Source organism: Nyctereutes procyonoides, unplaced genomic scaffold, assembly GCF_905146905.1.
Source record: "Nyctereutes procyonoides isolate TBG_1078 unplaced genomic scaffold, NYPRO_anot_genome, whole genome shotgun sequence".
Classification (NCBI taxonomy): domain Eukaryota; kingdom Metazoa; phylum Chordata; class Mammalia; order Carnivora; family Canidae; genus Nyctereutes; species Nyctereutes procyonoides.
In genome coordinates this window covers 10793571-10809919 of record NW_026575025.1, presented here as the reverse complement: position 1 = coordinate 10809919, position 16349 = coordinate 10793571, and the positions used below count along the sequence as shown (strand labels likewise).

The 16349-nt window shown below is 48.9% G+C and overlaps 2 protein-coding genes across 2 annotated transcripts; one reads left to right on the top strand and one right to left on the bottom strand.

The window, feature by feature from the left end:
- The first annotated feature begins 1901 nt into the window (after positions 1-1901).
- On the top strand, positions 1902-9711 carry KAT5 (lysine acetyltransferase 5). Its single transcript, XM_055315040.1, is given in 15 exon segments — positions 1902-2219; positions 2319-2385; positions 2706-2774; positions 2866-3002; positions 3282-3437; positions 3527-3601; positions 3708-3782; positions 4643-4891; positions 4969-4987; positions 4990-5057; positions 6388-6528; positions 6607-6700; positions 8707-8866; positions 8991-9072; positions 9164-9711. Coding segments are annotated over 15 exon segments (1539 nt in total). The 5' UTR covers positions 1902-2207; the 3' UTR covers positions 9299-9711.
- A 73-nt stretch (positions 9712-9784) lies between these two features.
- RNASEH2C (ribonuclease H2 subunit C) lies at positions 9785-11027 on the bottom strand. The gene is made up of 4 exons (XM_055315041.1): positions 10801-11027; positions 10425-10612; positions 10220-10339; positions 9785-9919 (listed from the first exon to the last, which is right to left on the bottom strand). Exons 1-4 carry the CDS (start codon positions 10970-10972, stop codon positions 9893-9895), a joined length of 507 nt encoding a protein of 168 aa, XP_055171016.1. The 5' UTR covers positions 10973-11027; the 3' UTR covers positions 9785-9892.
- Positions 11028-16349: the final 5322 nt, after the last annotated feature.

The following is a 16349-nucleotide window of genomic DNA, read 5'->3' as shown; positions in this document are numbered from 1 at the left end:
CAACACAACAGTCTATATAAAGCAGAGGTTGCCAAACATTTTCTGCAAGGCACCAGAGAGTAAAAAATTTAGGTTTTATGGGACATATCCCAAGCACAATCATCCAATCTTAATGTGAAGGCTTCATAGATAAAATGTAAATGAGGAGTATTTGAACACATAACTTTCATGTATCACAAAATATTATTTTCGATGTTTCCACAACCATTAACAAATACAAAACCATCCCACTGGCTTTAAAAAAAACCAGCAAAGGGCTGGATTTGGCCTACCAGCTAGTTTGCCCACCTCAGGTCTCCAAGACAATCAAACAAAACATTCACTGCAGGTATTTTCTTGTGATGATCTGAGATTATACTTTTCTCCCCTTTATTGTGGTGTTTTTTTGGGACACTTTCCTCCCAGATACCTGCATGGCTCATCCCTTAGGCCCTCTAAAGCTTTGCTCAAGTACTCCATTCCAGTGAGGCTTGCCCGGAGCACTCTATTTCAAACTGCAACCCACCTACCCATCTCCTTTGGCCTGCATTGTTTTGGGGGAGGGGGGTTGTTTTCATAATATGTATCACTTCTTCATATACTAAATAATTTAATTGAATTTTATTTTTTAAAAATATTTATTTATTCATAGAGACACACACACACACAGAGAGGCAGAGACACAGGCAGAGGGACAAGCAGGCTCCAAGCAGAGAGCCTGATGTGGGACTCAATCCTGGGATCCAGGATCACGCCCTGGGCTGAAGTCAAGCACTTAACTGCCGAGCCACTCAGGCGTCCCCCATTCATTCTTTTTTAAAAAACTGCTTAGGGGTGCCTGGGTGGCTCAGTCTGTTAAGTGTCCAACACTTGATCTCAGCTTAGGTCTTGATCTCAGGGTTGTGAGTTCAAGCCCTGTGATGGACTCCAGACTGGATGTGGAACCTACTTTTAAAATAGAGAAAAGAATTACGGCACCTGGGTGGCTCAGTAGGTTGAATGTCTGACTTTGGCTTGGATCATGATCTCAGGGTCCTGGGATTGAGCCCCATGTTGAGCTCTGCACTCAGAGTGGAGTCTACTTCTCCCTCTCCCTCTTCCACTCCCCTGCTTGTGCTCTCTGTCTCTCAGAAATAAAATCTTAAAAGATTTTTTTATTAGTTACATGTGACTGACCCATAGCACTTCTATACACATTTGACAATTTGCTTGCCAGTTTTTGGAAACTATCCATTGGGATTTTTTTTTTTAAGATTTTATTTATTTATTCATAGAGACAGAGAGAGAGGCAGAGACACAGGCAGAGGGACAAGCAGGCTCCATGCAGAGAGCCCGACGCGGGACTGGATCCAGGGTCTCCAGGATCACGCCCTGGGCTGCAGGCGGCGCTAAACCGCTGCGCCACCGGGGCTGCCCTAAATAATTTAATTTTAAATACACTTATTGGATGAGCACTGGGTGTTATTCTGTATGTTGGTAAATTGAACACCAATAAAAATTAATTTATAAAAAAAAATTAAATACACTTATTATCTATGCCCCTTTTTCCTCCCAATCCCCAAGATTGTAAGCTCCATGAGATCAGGCTTATTATATTTAGTGTAGTAGAAGCTCCTAGAATAATGCCTGGTACATGCTAGAAGATCACTAAATATCTGTTGAATGTATGCATGAGTATTATTTTTAAAATTAAAAATATACAAAACAAGCCTGAGTATTTGAATCCCAACCTAAGGAAGAAGTCCACAAAACGCCAGGCACAAGGTCCGTTTGCAGTGCTCCCCCTTCTCCAGCTTCCCAAGTCCCCCCAGTACACCTCCCCCAACTCCCCGCCCCCGGCGCCAACCACGCACAGTTCCTCCCGGCGATGCCTCCTGTTGCCACTAGGAGACGCGCGAGCCGGGCCGTCCTCGAAGCACAAACCTAGTTGCACGTGACCCGCTCCGTATCCACGTGACCGGCGTCGCACCCGGTGGGCGTCACGTGACGGACTCAGCTTTCCGCCAATCGAGCGCGTTTCGGGGGTTCTGCCTAGGACTCGGGCCGAAACTTAAAACACCCCACTCTCCCGCCAGCCAAACGGCGCGGCTGCCTGCTTCCAGGGTAGCAGCGGTGTCTCTCAAAAGTCTTCTTCTAAAGCGGCTTGAGGAGGCACGGGCCTACAGCGCGTTCAGTCCCGGAAGTGACGTCTCCCAGAGGGGCCGGAAGTGGCAGTGGAGGGAGGGAAGATGGCGGAGGTGGTGAGTCCGGTGCCCGGGGCGGGGCGGAGGGAGCCAGGGGAGGTGGGTAGAACCCGAGGCCCCCCAGTAGCCGACCCTGGCGCCGCGCTGTCTCCCCAGGGGGAGATAATCGAGGGCTGCCGCCTGCCCGTGCTTCGGCGGAACCAGGACAACGAAGATGAGTGGCGTGAGTGACGTCGGGGGGCGGGGCTAAGGAACCTGAGGGCGAGGGGCGGGAGTCAACGGAACCCTCGGGAGGGGGTGGGGCCTCTATAATCCTGGGGCGGGCGGGGCGCCGATACCCAGGAGGGGCGTGGCTTTCTGCCGCTCCGAATGGATAGGGCGGGGCTTGGAAAGGGGGCGGCACTTGGTGATTGAAGGGGGTTGGGGCGAAAGCCTCCAAGTCCTGGGGCTTAGGTATCGGCCTGACGGTGGAGATCAGGTCTTAGGAGGGTGAATTCTCTTCGCCTGGCTCCTCTAAGGCTCCTGCCTGTGTTGTTTCCACAGCCCTGGCCGAGATCCTGAGCGTGAAGGACATCAGTGGCCGCAAGCTTTTCTACGTCCATTACATTGACTGTGAGTCCTGGGCTGGGGTGAGGTAGGGCTGTGGGGAGGGGTTGGGAAACAGTCTCTGGCATTCCTTCCTGAGCCATCCCCACTGCTACAGTCAACAAACGCCTGGATGAATGGGTGACCCACGAGCGGCTGGACCTAAAGAAGATCCAGTTCCCCAAGAAAGAGGCCAAGACCCCCACCAAGAACGGACTTCCTGGGTCTCGCCCCGGCTCTCCAGAGAGAGAGGTGGTGAGTAGGTCCCCTGCTTCACCTTTTCTCTCCTGCCTCCTACTTTTCTCATCTCTTGGCCTCAGGGGTTTTTGGATGGGTAGAAGTCTGCACCCTTCTACTCTGGCTTTAGCTTGCAAAAGGATGGGGGCCAAATTGTAGCTTCCAGAGTCCAGTAGCTGTTCCTGTGTCCTTGAGAGGGCAGAGGGTGGGACTTGATCATGCTGAGGGGCCCTACTCCCCTTTCCCATCCCACCACCATCCCCACCCTAGAGGAAGACCCTGGACCTATCTCTACAGCCGGCCTCCGCCCAGGCCAGCGGGAAGACCTTGCCAATCCCGGTCCAGATCACACTCCGCTTCAACCTGCCCAAGGAGCGGGAGGCCATTCCCGGTGGCGAGCCTGACCAGCCGCTCTCCTCCAGCTCCTGCCTGCAGCCCAACCACCGCTCAACGGTACCCTCAGCAATTCCAGGGACCTTGCTTTCCTCTGAGGTCCCACCTTCTCTACCTTCTGACCCACCTTTCTTGGTTTCTCTCTGCAGAAACGGAAGGTGGAGGTGGTTTCACCAGCAACTCCAGTGCCCAGCGAGACAGCCCCAGCTTCAGTTTTTCCCCAGGTGAGTCCCCCAAACCCTTTTTTTCTTCCTCTTGTCTACTCTCTGGCAGCCCCAATCAGGCTCCTCTCACAACCCTCCTTTCTTGTTCTCATTATTTTACCTACAGAATGGATCAGCCCGTAGGGCAGTGGCAGCTCAGCCAGGACGGAAGCGAAAATCAAATTGCTTGGGCACTGACGAGGTAGGTCTGAAGAAGAGGGAAGCTAGGTGAAAAGGAGGAAATATAGGTAGCACAGTTTACTGATGGGTTTAAAAATAAACAAGAAGGGGCACCTGGTTGAGTCAGAAGAGCATGCCACTCGTGATCTTGGGGTTGTGAGTTCGAGCCCCACCTTGGGTGGAGATTATTAAAAAATAAACTCGGGCAGTCCCGATGGCCCAGCGGTTTGGCGCCGCCTTTATCCCGGGGTATGATCCTGGAGACCCAGGATCAAGTCCCACGTCGGGTTCCCTGCATGGAGCCTGCTTCTCTCTCTGCCTGTGTCTCTGCCTCTCTCTGTGTGTGTCTTGTCATGAATAAATAAAATCTTTAAAAATAGGGCAGCCCGAGTGGCTCAGCGGCTTAGTACCATCTTCAGCCCAGGGTGTGATCCTGGAGACCGGGATCAAATCCCATGTCGGGCTCCCTACATGGAGCCTGCTTCTCCCTCTGCCTATGTCTCTGCCTGTCTCTCTGTCTCATGAATAAATAAACAAAATCTTAAAAAAAAATTTTTAAAAATACATAAATAAGTAAACTTAAAAAAATAAACAAGAGGTGGTAGGCAGTGATGGTTTTTGGCAGGATTAGGAGCCAGGCAGAGCTGATTCAGATCAGTCATTGGTGATCTTTTTCAAACTGCAATTGATAATTTACCTAGTTTCCCTTTCCTTATCTGGAAAGTGGGGAATATAATGTAGTACCAGCCTTTTCCTTCCTCTGCCATAGAGTTGTTGTTACACTCTGAAAATAAGGAAAGCTATGTAAGGGTTGTGTGAGCTGTCGGGTGTCCTGCTTGAGCTGTCTTCTGTAACCTGGTGTTTTCCACTGGGCCTGGGCAGGATTCCCAGGACAGCTCAGATGGAATACCGTCCGCTCCACGCATGACTGGCAGCTTGGTGTCTGACCGCAGCCACGACGACATTGTCACCCGGATGAAGAACATTGAGTGTATCGAGCTGGGCCGGCACCGCCTGAAGCCGTGGTACTTCTCCCCATACCCACAGGAACTTACCACATTGCCCGTCCTCTACCTCTGCGAGTTCTGCCTCAAATATGGCCGTAGTCTCAAGTGTCTGCAGCGTCACTTGGTATGAGGGGTCCAAGGAGGTTGCTTTCCTACCATCCCCCACCCTGTCCCTGCCTCTGATCCTCCTCTTTTCCTCAGACCAAGTGTGACCTGCGACACCCCCGGGCAATGAGATTTACCGCAAGGGCACCATCTCTTTCTTTGAGATTGATGGACGGAAGAATAAGGTCTGTGGCTGAGGGGCAGCGGGGAGTCATTGGCACTGGTGGTCTGGGGAAAGTTAAACGAGCAGCTTTTTCCTGCTCAGGAAAATACTAGGCAGTCTGGCCAACAGATTAGCTCATTCCATTTTTATTGAGTTTCTGCTGTGAGGTAGTTAGTGGGAGGTATAAAGATGACCAGTAATTAGAATCTTTGAGTTCACAGTTCATGGCAAAAACAGATCTGCCAACATCCACTCAGATCCCAGGGATAAGTGTCATGAAATAAAGGATGGGTTATCAGGACCCAGAGGTAGCCAGCAGTTTCACATAGGAGATGATCTTTGATCCTTAACATGAAGGATAAGATAGGTAAGGGAAGCCCAAGGAGTGGGGTTCTGAAGGGCAGTCGTAGATGTACAGATGGTGGGAAAGGTAAGATCATTCTGGCTGAGAAGCAGAGAGGATGAGGCAAGGCTGTTCCAAGATACAGAGCTCAGGTGGGGAGAAGGTGGCCAGTTGGGGGAGGAGTAGGGGTCACTGCAGGTTTTGGGCTTCAAACCTGCCTTAGTCTGTGGGAAGGAAGAAGGGAGTAATCTGGACCGTTAAGACTGTGGGACCATTTCTGGGGCAAAGAGGGCAGTAAGGGAGAAGCAGGGCATCTTGAATTACAGGGTGGAGCTCTGGCCTGGGTGCTGAGGAAGCTCAAGGGAAGGAGGCTGCTTTCACTACTGTTCTGTGTGGACTTGGGCATCCTGATGGCCCAGCAGCTGGCTAAAAAGCCATGCCTCATATGCAGGAGAAAATGTGCATAGAGGTAAATAAAGCAAAGCAGCAAGATGAATCCTTTTGGTGGGGAGACCCCTAAGGCAGTTACTTTCAGTTTCAGAACACCTGATCTCCATTGTAGGTTAGGAGATCAGTCTCCAGTATGTGTGACTGGAGGTGGGAGAGTTTTGTGGTTTTTAAAAGGTAGATTCCTAAGACTGTCACCAGGGTAGAGGTCCTCTTCTAAGCCTTGGCAGTGTCTTTCTAGACATGCCACAACCTATTGACTTTTGTTACTGCAGCAGAGAGCAGTGGAAACCCCCCAGACAAGACTTAGGGGGGGGTATGGGGAACAGGGGTAAACTTGCCCAGCTCACCAGCAAGACAGAAGGTCAGACACTATCACAGAGCTGGTACATGGGCTCCTTGACTCTGAGAATTAGCTCTGCCTGAGTGGGAGGGACAGCCTAATAGAACGGGTCAGGCGCCAGGGAGGAAGACTCATCATCTATCAGCCCTGGGTAAAGAAACCAAATGACCACATTTAAGACAGGGTACCCAGGGTGGTGACACGCCTTTTCCTTTGCAGAGTTATTCCCAGAACCTGTGTCTTTTGGCCAAGTGTTTCCTCGACCACAAGACATTGTACTATGATACAGATCCCTTCCTCTTCTATGTCATGACAGAGTATGATTGCAAGGGCTTCCACATCGTCGGGTACTTCTCCAAGGTGAGTGCTCATCCAGATCATCTCTTGGCCCTGCCCTGAGCTGTGTCCCCTTTTCACTCACCTTCCTCCCCTTTCCAGGAAAAGGAATCCACAGAAGACTACAATGTGGCTTGCATCCTGACCCTGCCTCCCTACCAGCGCCGGGGCTACGGCAAGCTGCTGATCGAGTTCAGTGAGTAGTACCTTTGCTCCCGGCCAGGGGCCCGGGGTGGGTACATGCGGGCCCAGGCTCAATGCCAGTGCTGCCATTGTGCCTCCCTTGTAGACAAGCTAGGTTGCTATGATTGTTAACCCTGCTGTTACCAGGGGAGCTGGCCAGAAATAAAGGTGGGACTCTCCCAAGGCTTTCTCCATTCTCAGGGCAACTACCCTGCTTGTCTGGGCTAGGTTTTCAGCTCCTCACTCTTCCTTGGGTGAGGTTTTAAGCAACCAACTTTTCACAAATCTGACTCATATGCTCCCGTCCAGGGAGCCATCAGCAGAAACTAGGTGAGCCACTGTTGCTCATCTGCCTGGTTCTGTGCCACCATACAAATTCCTGAGTGAGGACCAGTGCTTCATGTGCCACCATACAAATCCCTGAGTGAGGACCAGTGTTTCATTTCCCCAGCTGTCACCTGAGCCTTGCAGATAGTGGATGTTCAAAGTGCTAACGTGATGTTAACTCAGCAAAAATAAGGAAGCACTGATTTGTGTGGATTTGGTCTCTGCTCCTTGGATTCAGGCAGGTCAGTCTCTTAAAGACCACAAGGGACTCTGCCCCTCATCATCCGTGAACTCTTCTATGTTCCCCACCCGCAAGGCCCCCTTTTGCTTCCCAGCATCTTATATCACTCCACTCAACTCACCACTCACTGAACCCTTGGGATAGTTAAGTTCTGACCTGAGAGACAGGAGGGAGCCTTAGCTGTTTGGTGAAGTCACAGAGGCTTGACTTGATCAAGGTCATGATCCATTTGAGTTATTTTATTAATAGAATGATGCCAAGATGGGGTCACATTCTCAGGAAGCCCTCAGCCTGATATGTGGGCGGATACTTAAAATGAATCCAAGCCTTGAAGCTCAGACCTCCGTGAAGATAGGATGTGGGCAAGGACACCAATGTGATGTGCTCACTTCTGCCCAGCAGGAGCAGACAGGTGCACTGGGAGTGCCCATTCCGGGCAGTTCTTGAGGGCAGGTGGATGTTCACTGGGGAGGGGCCAGGAGCTCCTTGCAGCTGGGGAGGCTGATGTGGCAGGATCCCACATACACTGGCAGGCCCAGCAAAGTCAAGTAGGGACCCAGGTGTGCTCCCTTCCTCTTCCAGGCTTCCTTTCTCTAAAGCAGGAGCTTCTCTGTCCCTCTCCCCAGCAGGCTGCTTGGTGGAAGTCACAGAAGATTGGGCAAAACTAGCTGATAAAGATTGGGAGGGGCAGGCAAAAAGGGCTGTGAGCCCACATAGCTGTGACTGAGGGTGAAGAAGGGCTTATAGAGGTAATGAAGGACACCCCAGGACCCTGAGGGAGAGAATGAAGACTCTGCCAAGAGACACGAAGCCATATAGGATTTTGCACAGCCTGAGGGGCTCCCTGGGAACTGCCTGCTAGTGCCCAGTAATCAGCAGGGTAGAGGAGGACAGAGCAGTCGGAGAGTGCCTCTGGAGAGGTGAGTTACCTGCTGTGGAACGGCCGCCTTCTGACCTGGGAAGTACATTAGTGCCTCTCCTTGCTTCTTATCAACACCTAGTCAGGCCAGCCTGGTCCTGGAGCAGCCAATGCTCCCCAGGTCACAGCTAGGGGGACTGACTTGACTGCAAATCCAGACATCCTGGAGGCCCAGACCACACGTGGGGGCTGCCTTCCCTTCTCACATACCCAGGAGATATGGTCTGGAATGATGACAATCAGGCACTTGCCTTTCTTGTCATTTTCTCTGCACTTCCCTGGTTCCTGAGTTTTCCTCCAGGTGGATTATAGCTGTTCCTTTCAGTACCCTCCACAGCACAGAGATGAAGAGTGAATGCTCATTAGCTCTCTGGGGAAACAGACACAGCAGACTAGCTACGTATGTCAGGTCACAGAACTACCACACGGCAAGGGTGAGATGGGAACCAGGCAGTTTACTCCTGTAACCATGTTCTGAAAGTTGCATGAAGGTGTGATCACTTACCCACCCCTTCTTGCTGCCTTGCTGTAGGCTATGAACTCTCCAAAGTGGAAGGGAAAACGGGGACCCCTGAGAAGCCCCTCTCAGACCTTGGCCTCCTATCCTACCGAAGCTACTGGTCCCAGACCATCCTGGAGATCCTGATGGGGCTGAAGTCAGAGAGCGGGGAGAGGCCACAGATCACCATCAAGTGAGCCTGGCCCTACTTCTGACCCTGGGGGTGCATGGCATGGCCCATCCTCATTCCTGGGGCTCCTGGGGGCTTGGGGCAGAGAGGAAGGCCTCCAGAGGACCTGATCTTTGCCCTCCCACAGCGAGATCAGTGAAATCACCAGCATCAAGAAGGAGGATGTCATTTCTACTCTACAGTACCTCAACCTCATCAACTACTACAAGGTAGGGAGGCAGGCAGGGGGAGACGCGTGTGTAGGGCTGCAGAGTTTGCACCCCACATGGGCTGACCCTTCTGGTCCTATCTCCCATCCAGGGCCAGTATATCCTCACACTGTCTGAGGACATCGTGGATGGGCATGAAAGAGCTATGCTCAAGCGGCTCCTTCGAATCGACTCCAAGTGTTTGCACTTCACTCCCAAGGACTGGAGCAAGAGGGGAAAATGGTGACCAGGCACTGTCTATAGCAGTGGCAACAAAGTAGAACTGGGGCTGACAGCACATCCCACCCCTACCAGGGCCCCCAAGAGGCACACCAAGGGAGGTGGGGCTGAGGACAGCTTCATAAGGAGAGGACAGGCCTGGTAGGGGCTAGCTGCCCAGCACCAAGGCGAGCTCAGGGCTCAGGTCAACTCCAAGGTCAACTGGCTGCAGGTCTGGGCCTACTATGAAGCAGGGACTGGACGGAGCCAAGCAGCTATGTACAGTGAGATGGGGGGTGGGTGCACTCTGTACAGAGGGCTAGTGGCTGTAAAAATTTCTTTTGTAAGTAGGAGTTGGGAGGAGGGGTGGGTACTGGCAGCAAAATTCTGGCCTCTCTCGCCCTCACTGCTCCTTGGCAATAAATCATTTCTATAGACTGAGCCATGAAAGTTTCTTGTGGGAGAAGGGGTAGTGCCAGCTTAGAAGACTCCAAGGTGCCCACAAAGTCGCAGGTGCTGTGAAGAGCTTGTTTATTGGGGTGATGGAATCAGTGGTTCCAAAATGAAGAGCTTGTTTATTGGGGTGAAGGAACCAGTGGCTTTCAATTTCAAGTTCCGGCTCTCAGTCTTCAGGCACCTGTGCGTGAATCTGCAACAGGAGTCCCCTCTACTATTGGGTTTTTGACACACACTGGGTGGCCCACATACTCTGGGAGTGACCCAGCTACTCAGAATGACAACCCCTTCTAGACAGGTCAGAGGTGGGGAAGCCCCCCAGCCCCTGACCAGTCTAATCCAGTCAGACCCAGGCTCCTTGTGCCCCATTGTACTCCCCGGCCCTGAAGCCCCAAGTCCACTCGGACAAGATTCTGGACAGTCCAAGGAATACCCTTGAAGGCACAAGGGAATGGATGGGGCCTGAAGAGTGAGGTCCCATCCCCCTACTCACCGCTGCGGCCAGACTGGGCCAGGTTAGGGCCCCGCGCACTTTGGCGTCCGGACCAGGAATGGTCTCCAGGCCCCATAGCGTGAAGCGGCTGAAACTGGCGATGGCTCCGATAAACTGGTCCTGAGGAAGGGGCCCGGCTCAACATGAGGGCCACCGCTGCCGCCCGCACCACTCTCCAGCCCTGCCCCTCCACCCCCGTGCTCACGAAGTCCCGCTCCAGCGCCTCGCGGGGTCCTGCCCGCTCCTGCTCCTCTCGCTCGTCACCCTCCGAGAAGTCCTTCTCCATCGACACCTCTCCCTGCTCCTCCATCGCCATCACGTATCCCACGAGGCCGGGAGGCACCACCACCTCCTCGCCTCGTAGTTTGCGGCCCCGAAACGACACTTCGAGTCCTGCAGAAGGCAGGCTCGGGGCCTCGGTACGGGCTTGATTCAGGCCTTGCGGGGCAAGACCCCCGGGGCCCTCCCGCCACCTCCGTTGGACCACGATCCCCAGGAGCCCTCGCGCCACTCCTCGCCGAGGAGAACGTGGCGTGGGTGCGGGGGTTGCCGGGAGTCGTAGTCCGGCGGTGAGCACTCACCGTTGGGACCCTGTCGAATGGCTGGGGTGAAGAAGCGGTCCACGGGGGCGGGCCGGTTAACTAGAACCTCGCAAGGCAGAAGATGCAGCGTGGCGCTAGCGGCGTCGCGCAGGGTGCCGGGGCGCAAGTGGACGCGGCACTTCTCGACTGCTGCCTCATCGCTACTCTCCATTCTCCGCCGCCGATTCCGCTGCTCGGTGGCCAAGGCCAAAGCTGGCGCGTAAAGCGCGCGGAGCCTGTCGGGAGTCCGGGGACGCTCAGCGCAGAGCCTCCTGGGAAGCGTAGTCCTTCCTTGAGGCTCCTCTGAGCCTCTGCGAGCCTCGATGTGTTCAAATCCCAGTCTTTTTTTCTTGAAAATGATTTTCAGGAGTACATTCTTAAGGTAAAAAATCGAAGCTATTCCGGAAAGTACTCTTTATGTTATTGGTAGGGAGAGTTGCTTGTTTTACTGGGGACATCACTTCCTCAAATGCGTTGAAGTTATTTTATCCGAGTTTGTGATTTGTTCTCCAAACTGACTTATTTTTTTGTAGTAGATTAATCAATCTTTTCTTCTTACGTCTTTTTTGTTTACGCAATACTATTTCTTTTTTGGTTTATTAACTCTTTCCTAATGTTTGTTTGTTCAGATACCCAAATTAAATATGTTTTGTCAAGTTCTTTCGTAAAACAAGAACAGACGTAACTGGCAACTAAGTTTAAAATTGCATTTAATTTATAGATTTGAGAAAGTTAAACACACCTCCAGACATCCAGGTACTGGCCGTGGTGTTCTGTTAAACATGAACAATTTCACAGAGTATCAACATTGGACCAAGTCACTGCATGATGTGAGGGATCAAGACAAAAACAAGATCACTCTATAGTCATGTGAACACCAACAAAGAGAGGAACATTGTCAAACCACAAGAATGATGAAACATCGACCATGTTGGGAAATATAAGTGAACTTTACCAATTACAGTTTTAGCTTTTGTCTGGGTAAGATCTGTTAACATATCCCATCCTAGAAATACTTCCCCTTCTTGACAGTATCCAATCCAGAGAAAAACTCTGGCTATCTTAAACCCTCCCCAAATCACTTAGCACAAGCCAAATCTGTAAATCCTTTCTGAACACCATCTTACTGAGATGCCCAACAGTACAAGAGTAATAAACACGTGTTCCTGGTAGTCTTTGGCTGGAGGGTACTAACAGATTAGAGTGTCTTGCTGTAGTTTTCTATCAAGAATAAGATATATAATACCATTTGTTCTTTTTTTCTTTAATACCATTTGTTCTTTTTTTTAAGATTTTTTATTTATTTATTCAAGAGAGAGAGAGAGAGAGGCAGAGACACAGGCAGAGGGAGAAGCAGGCTCTATGCAGGGAGCCCAACCTGGGACTTGATCACAGGTCTCCAGGATCAAGCCCCTGGGCTGAAGGCAGTGCTAAACCACTGAGCCACCTTTATTCTTATCTCCTTTTATGTCTGCCTGTGCAACTCTAAAGTTTTTTTTTTGTATATAATAGTTATTACATATTTTATGTTTATTCCTAGGTAGTTTTTGTTTCCATTATAAATTAGATTTTTTCCATTTCATTTTATTTTGTTACTTTTAGAGACAGAGGAGTTGGGAAGGGCAGAAGGGGAGAGACTTTTTTAAAAGATTTAATTTATTTATAAGAGAGAGGGAGAGAGAGAGCAGGGGGACAGCAGAGGGAGAGAGACAGACTCCAAGATGAGCTCAGAGCCCAAGGTGGGGCTCAATCTCAAAACCCTTAGATCATGACCTAAACCAAAATGAAGAGTCGGTCACTTGACCAAGTGGGCCACCCTAGCGCCCATTTTTCCATTTTTTTTTTAACTATCAGTTATCTAAAGGAGAGGCTGGCAAATCTCACATATTATCCCTGTCACAATTACTCAAGTTTGTTGTTGTAGCATTAAAAAAACTATAGGGGAATCCCTGGGTGGCTCAGAGGTTTGGCGCCTGCCTTTGGCCCAGGGTGCGATCCTGGAGTCCCCGGATCGAATCCTGCATCGGGCTCCCTGCATGGAGCCTGATTCTCCCTCCTCCTGTGTCTCTGCCTCTCTCTCTCTCTCTCTCTCTCTCTATGTCTATCATAAATAAATAAATCTTTAAAAAAAATAAAACAACTATAAACAATATGCAATACATAAGCATGGATGTCTTCCAGAAAAACTTTATTTGCAAAAACAAGAAGTGAGCTGGATTTGGTCTGCAGGCATAGTTTTCAGGAAAGCTGTTGATTCTTACACATTAGTTTTTAAACCAGATAGGTACTGAATTCTTCTCTTATTTCTAAGAATTTTCACTTTACTTTCTTGGGTTGTCCAGAGTTAGTTCTTTCCACTTCCAAACAATGATAACTTTGCCTCCTCATTGCATTGTGTAATTTGTAGTGCTTCCTAGCACTTTCAGAACAATCTTACATGTTACTAGTATCAGCGGACATCCTTTTCTTTTTCCTGAAATTTTCATGGGAATGCTTTGCTATTTCACCAATAATTGTGAAGCTACCTTTTGATTTGTTATATACTATACTACTAACTGTTTTTTAACTGTAGATGTTGGATTTTATTTTTGTATTTTATGTATTTTTTAAAGATTTATTTATGAGAGAGAGAGAGAGACAGGAGGAGGGAGAAGCAGGCTCCATGCCAGGAGCCCGAGGCGGGACTCGATCCCGGGACTCCAGGATCGCGCTCTGGGCCAAAGGCAGGGGCTAAAGCGCTGAGCCACCCAGAGATCCCCACATTTTTGTATTTATTATTCTGCAACTTTCCCATAGTCTGGATTCTAGTGATTGTGTTCCTACTGCTATGGTCATCTGTTCTGCAAATTAGTAGTGAGATATAGAAGTTTCATCAGATTCTTGGGGGGGGGGAGGCAAGACTATTTCAAGGGGTGGCGTCTTTTTCCGCCAGGGATACATAATACCTCATCAATTTTTGTGAGGTTAGCAGTCATAGATGATCATGACCCAGATATCTTCATTCATTAGGGGTTACGAAACCAATATTCTAAGTCCATCATTCTTCTTTCACTGTCTATAATACTTCTCTAAAGACCACTCCCCCTCATCAACTACCTGGTTGCCCATTGATAGAGTAATTTTAAGAAAAGCAAAATAAATGCTTGATATTTTTCTTTTTTTATATATATACTTTCCTTTTATTTCCATTTTTAAAATGGTAAGTTGTTTCCCTGGCATGCTCCAACTGTGACCTTTTAAAAAAATATTAAGTAATAGATTTTAACATTTTGATATAATTTAGCTAACTGTGGTTATTATTCCTTTAAAGATTTATTTATTAAGATTTATTCTAGATCAGGAGAGGAAGAGGGAGAGGGAGGGAGTCTTTTTTTTTTTTTTAGATTTTTATTTTTATTTATTCATGAGTGAGAGAGAGAGAGAGAGAGAGAGAGAGAGAAGAGAAGAGAAGCAGGCTCCACGCAGGGAGCCCGATTTGGGATTTGATCTAGGGACTCCAGGATCACACCCTGGGCAGAAGGCAGGCGCTACACTGCTGAGCCACCCAGGGACCAAGGGAGAGAGTCTTAAGCAGACTATGCTAAGCACGGAGCCTGGTGCAGGGCTCAGTCTCACAACCCTCAGATGAGGACCTGCACTGAAACCAAGACTTGAGGGTGTAACAGACTGAACCACCCAGCCACCCTGTGGTTATAATTCTTATTGATTCCTACATTGTCCCATTTTACCTGTGCAAGCCTCTTCAGGTTAGCTCCTGAGTCTTTTTATGCGACCTTTCTTGAGTCTTTTATATTTATTTTTTTGTTTTCCAGAATCGCAAGATATTCCTGGCTCATCTTGTATAATTCCTACCCCAGACTTGAATTATCCATTTCTCCAAGGATCCCTTGTTTTCTTATAAGGAAATTGTATTTACTAAACCAATGTGAAACTAGATGTACTCTTTGCCACTAGATTGTTTCTAGAAATTTTGAGTGATGTTTTCAGTTTCTAGATGTTTTCAGTGGACAAAGCTAGGAAGAAATATATAGATTTCTCTCTCTCTCTCTCTTTTTTTTTAATTTTTATTTATTTATGATAGTCACAGAGAGAGAGAGAGAGAGGCAGAGACACAGGCAGAGGGAGAAGCAGGCTCCATGCACCGGGAGCCTGACGTGGGATTCGATCCCAGGTCTCCAGGATCGCGCCCTGGGCCAAAGGCAGGTGCTAAACTGCTGTGCCACCCAGGGGTCCCTCTCTCTCTCTCTTTTTTTTTTAAGATTTCATCTATTTATTAATGAGAGACACAGAGAGAGAGGCAGAGACATAGACAGAGGGAGAAGCAGGCTCCCTGCAGGGAACCTGATCAGAACTCAATCCCAGGATCCCAGGATCATGACCAGAGCCAAAGGCAGACACTCAACCACTGAGCCACTCAGGTGCCTCATAAATTTATTTTTATTTTTTATTTTTTTCATAAGTTTCTCACTCTCTTTTTTAAGATTTTATTTATCTATTCATGAGAGACAGAGAGGTAGAGACACAAGCAGAGGGAGAAGCGGGCTCCTCGCAGGGAGCCCAATGTGGGACTCAATCCCTGACCCCAGGATCACGCTCTGAGCCGAAGGCAGACGCTCAACCACTGAGCCACCCAGGCGTCCCTCATAAGTTTCTTTTTTAAGGGGAAAATACATCATGAGATCCTACTGTTACCTCTAGGACGACTGGGTTTTACTAACCTTATTGCTTGTACATTTGTATCATTTTTTTTTTTGCCTTGCAATGAAAAATGCCAGTTCTCATCCACTTTTTTCCCCACTTTATACACAATAGTATCAGAATAAAAATAACATCACTACAACTAATAACATTAACAAACATAGTTCAACCATTGATTTTTGGAGTTCTCTTTGTCCTTGAGATATATTCCACTAGAGATATATAATTCAATTACTGTTTTTATTTTATTATTATTTTTTTAATTTATTTATTTATGATAGTCACAGAGAGAGAGAGAGAGAGAGGCAGAGAGAGAAGCAGGCTCCATGCACCGCGAGCCCGATATGGGATTCGATCCCGGGTCTCCAGGATCGCGCCCTGGGCCAAAGGCAGGCGCCAAACCACTGCCCACCCAGGGATCCCTTTTTATCTTATTATTTTCTTAAGATTTTATTTATTTGTTCATGGGGGGGGCGGGGCAGAGACATAGACAGAAGGAGAAGGAAGCTCCATGCAGGGGGTCTGATGTGGGAGTCAATCCCGGGACTCGGGGATCAGGCCTTGAGCCAAAGGCAGATGCTCAACTACTGAGCCACCCAGGCGTCCCTTCAATTACTGTTTTTAAAAGTTACTGGAAATAGTCCTATGGTTATGGGTATGCCATCAATGGGATACAAAGTGAGTATTATTCCTTTCATTTTGCTTTTGACTTTTTCAGATAGCTTTTGAAAAAGTTACTTTTGCTTAACAAGTATGGGTTTCCCCCCATATTTACAAAGTCAAATCCATAAAGTAAGGTATATTTAGAGAAACCTGTTGTGTTTCCCTGTTCCCTCTAACCTGAGTTGGAG

Bases quoted from the DNA above. Each gene is read 5' to 3' on its own strand.
- RNASEH2C (XM_055315041.1), bottom strand. From the start codon at position 10,972: ATGGAGAGTAGCGATGAGGCAGCAGTCGAGAAGTGCCGCGTCCACTTG. The intron at 10,613-10,800 runs GTGAGTGCTCAC...TGCCTTCTGCAG, and splicing joins CATTCGACAGGGTCCCAACG to GACTCGAAGTGTCGTTTCGG. The intron at 9,920-10,219 runs GTGAGTAGGGGG...CTCCTGTTGCAG, and splicing joins GGCCCAGTCTGGCCGCAGCG to ATTCACGCACAGGTGCCTGA.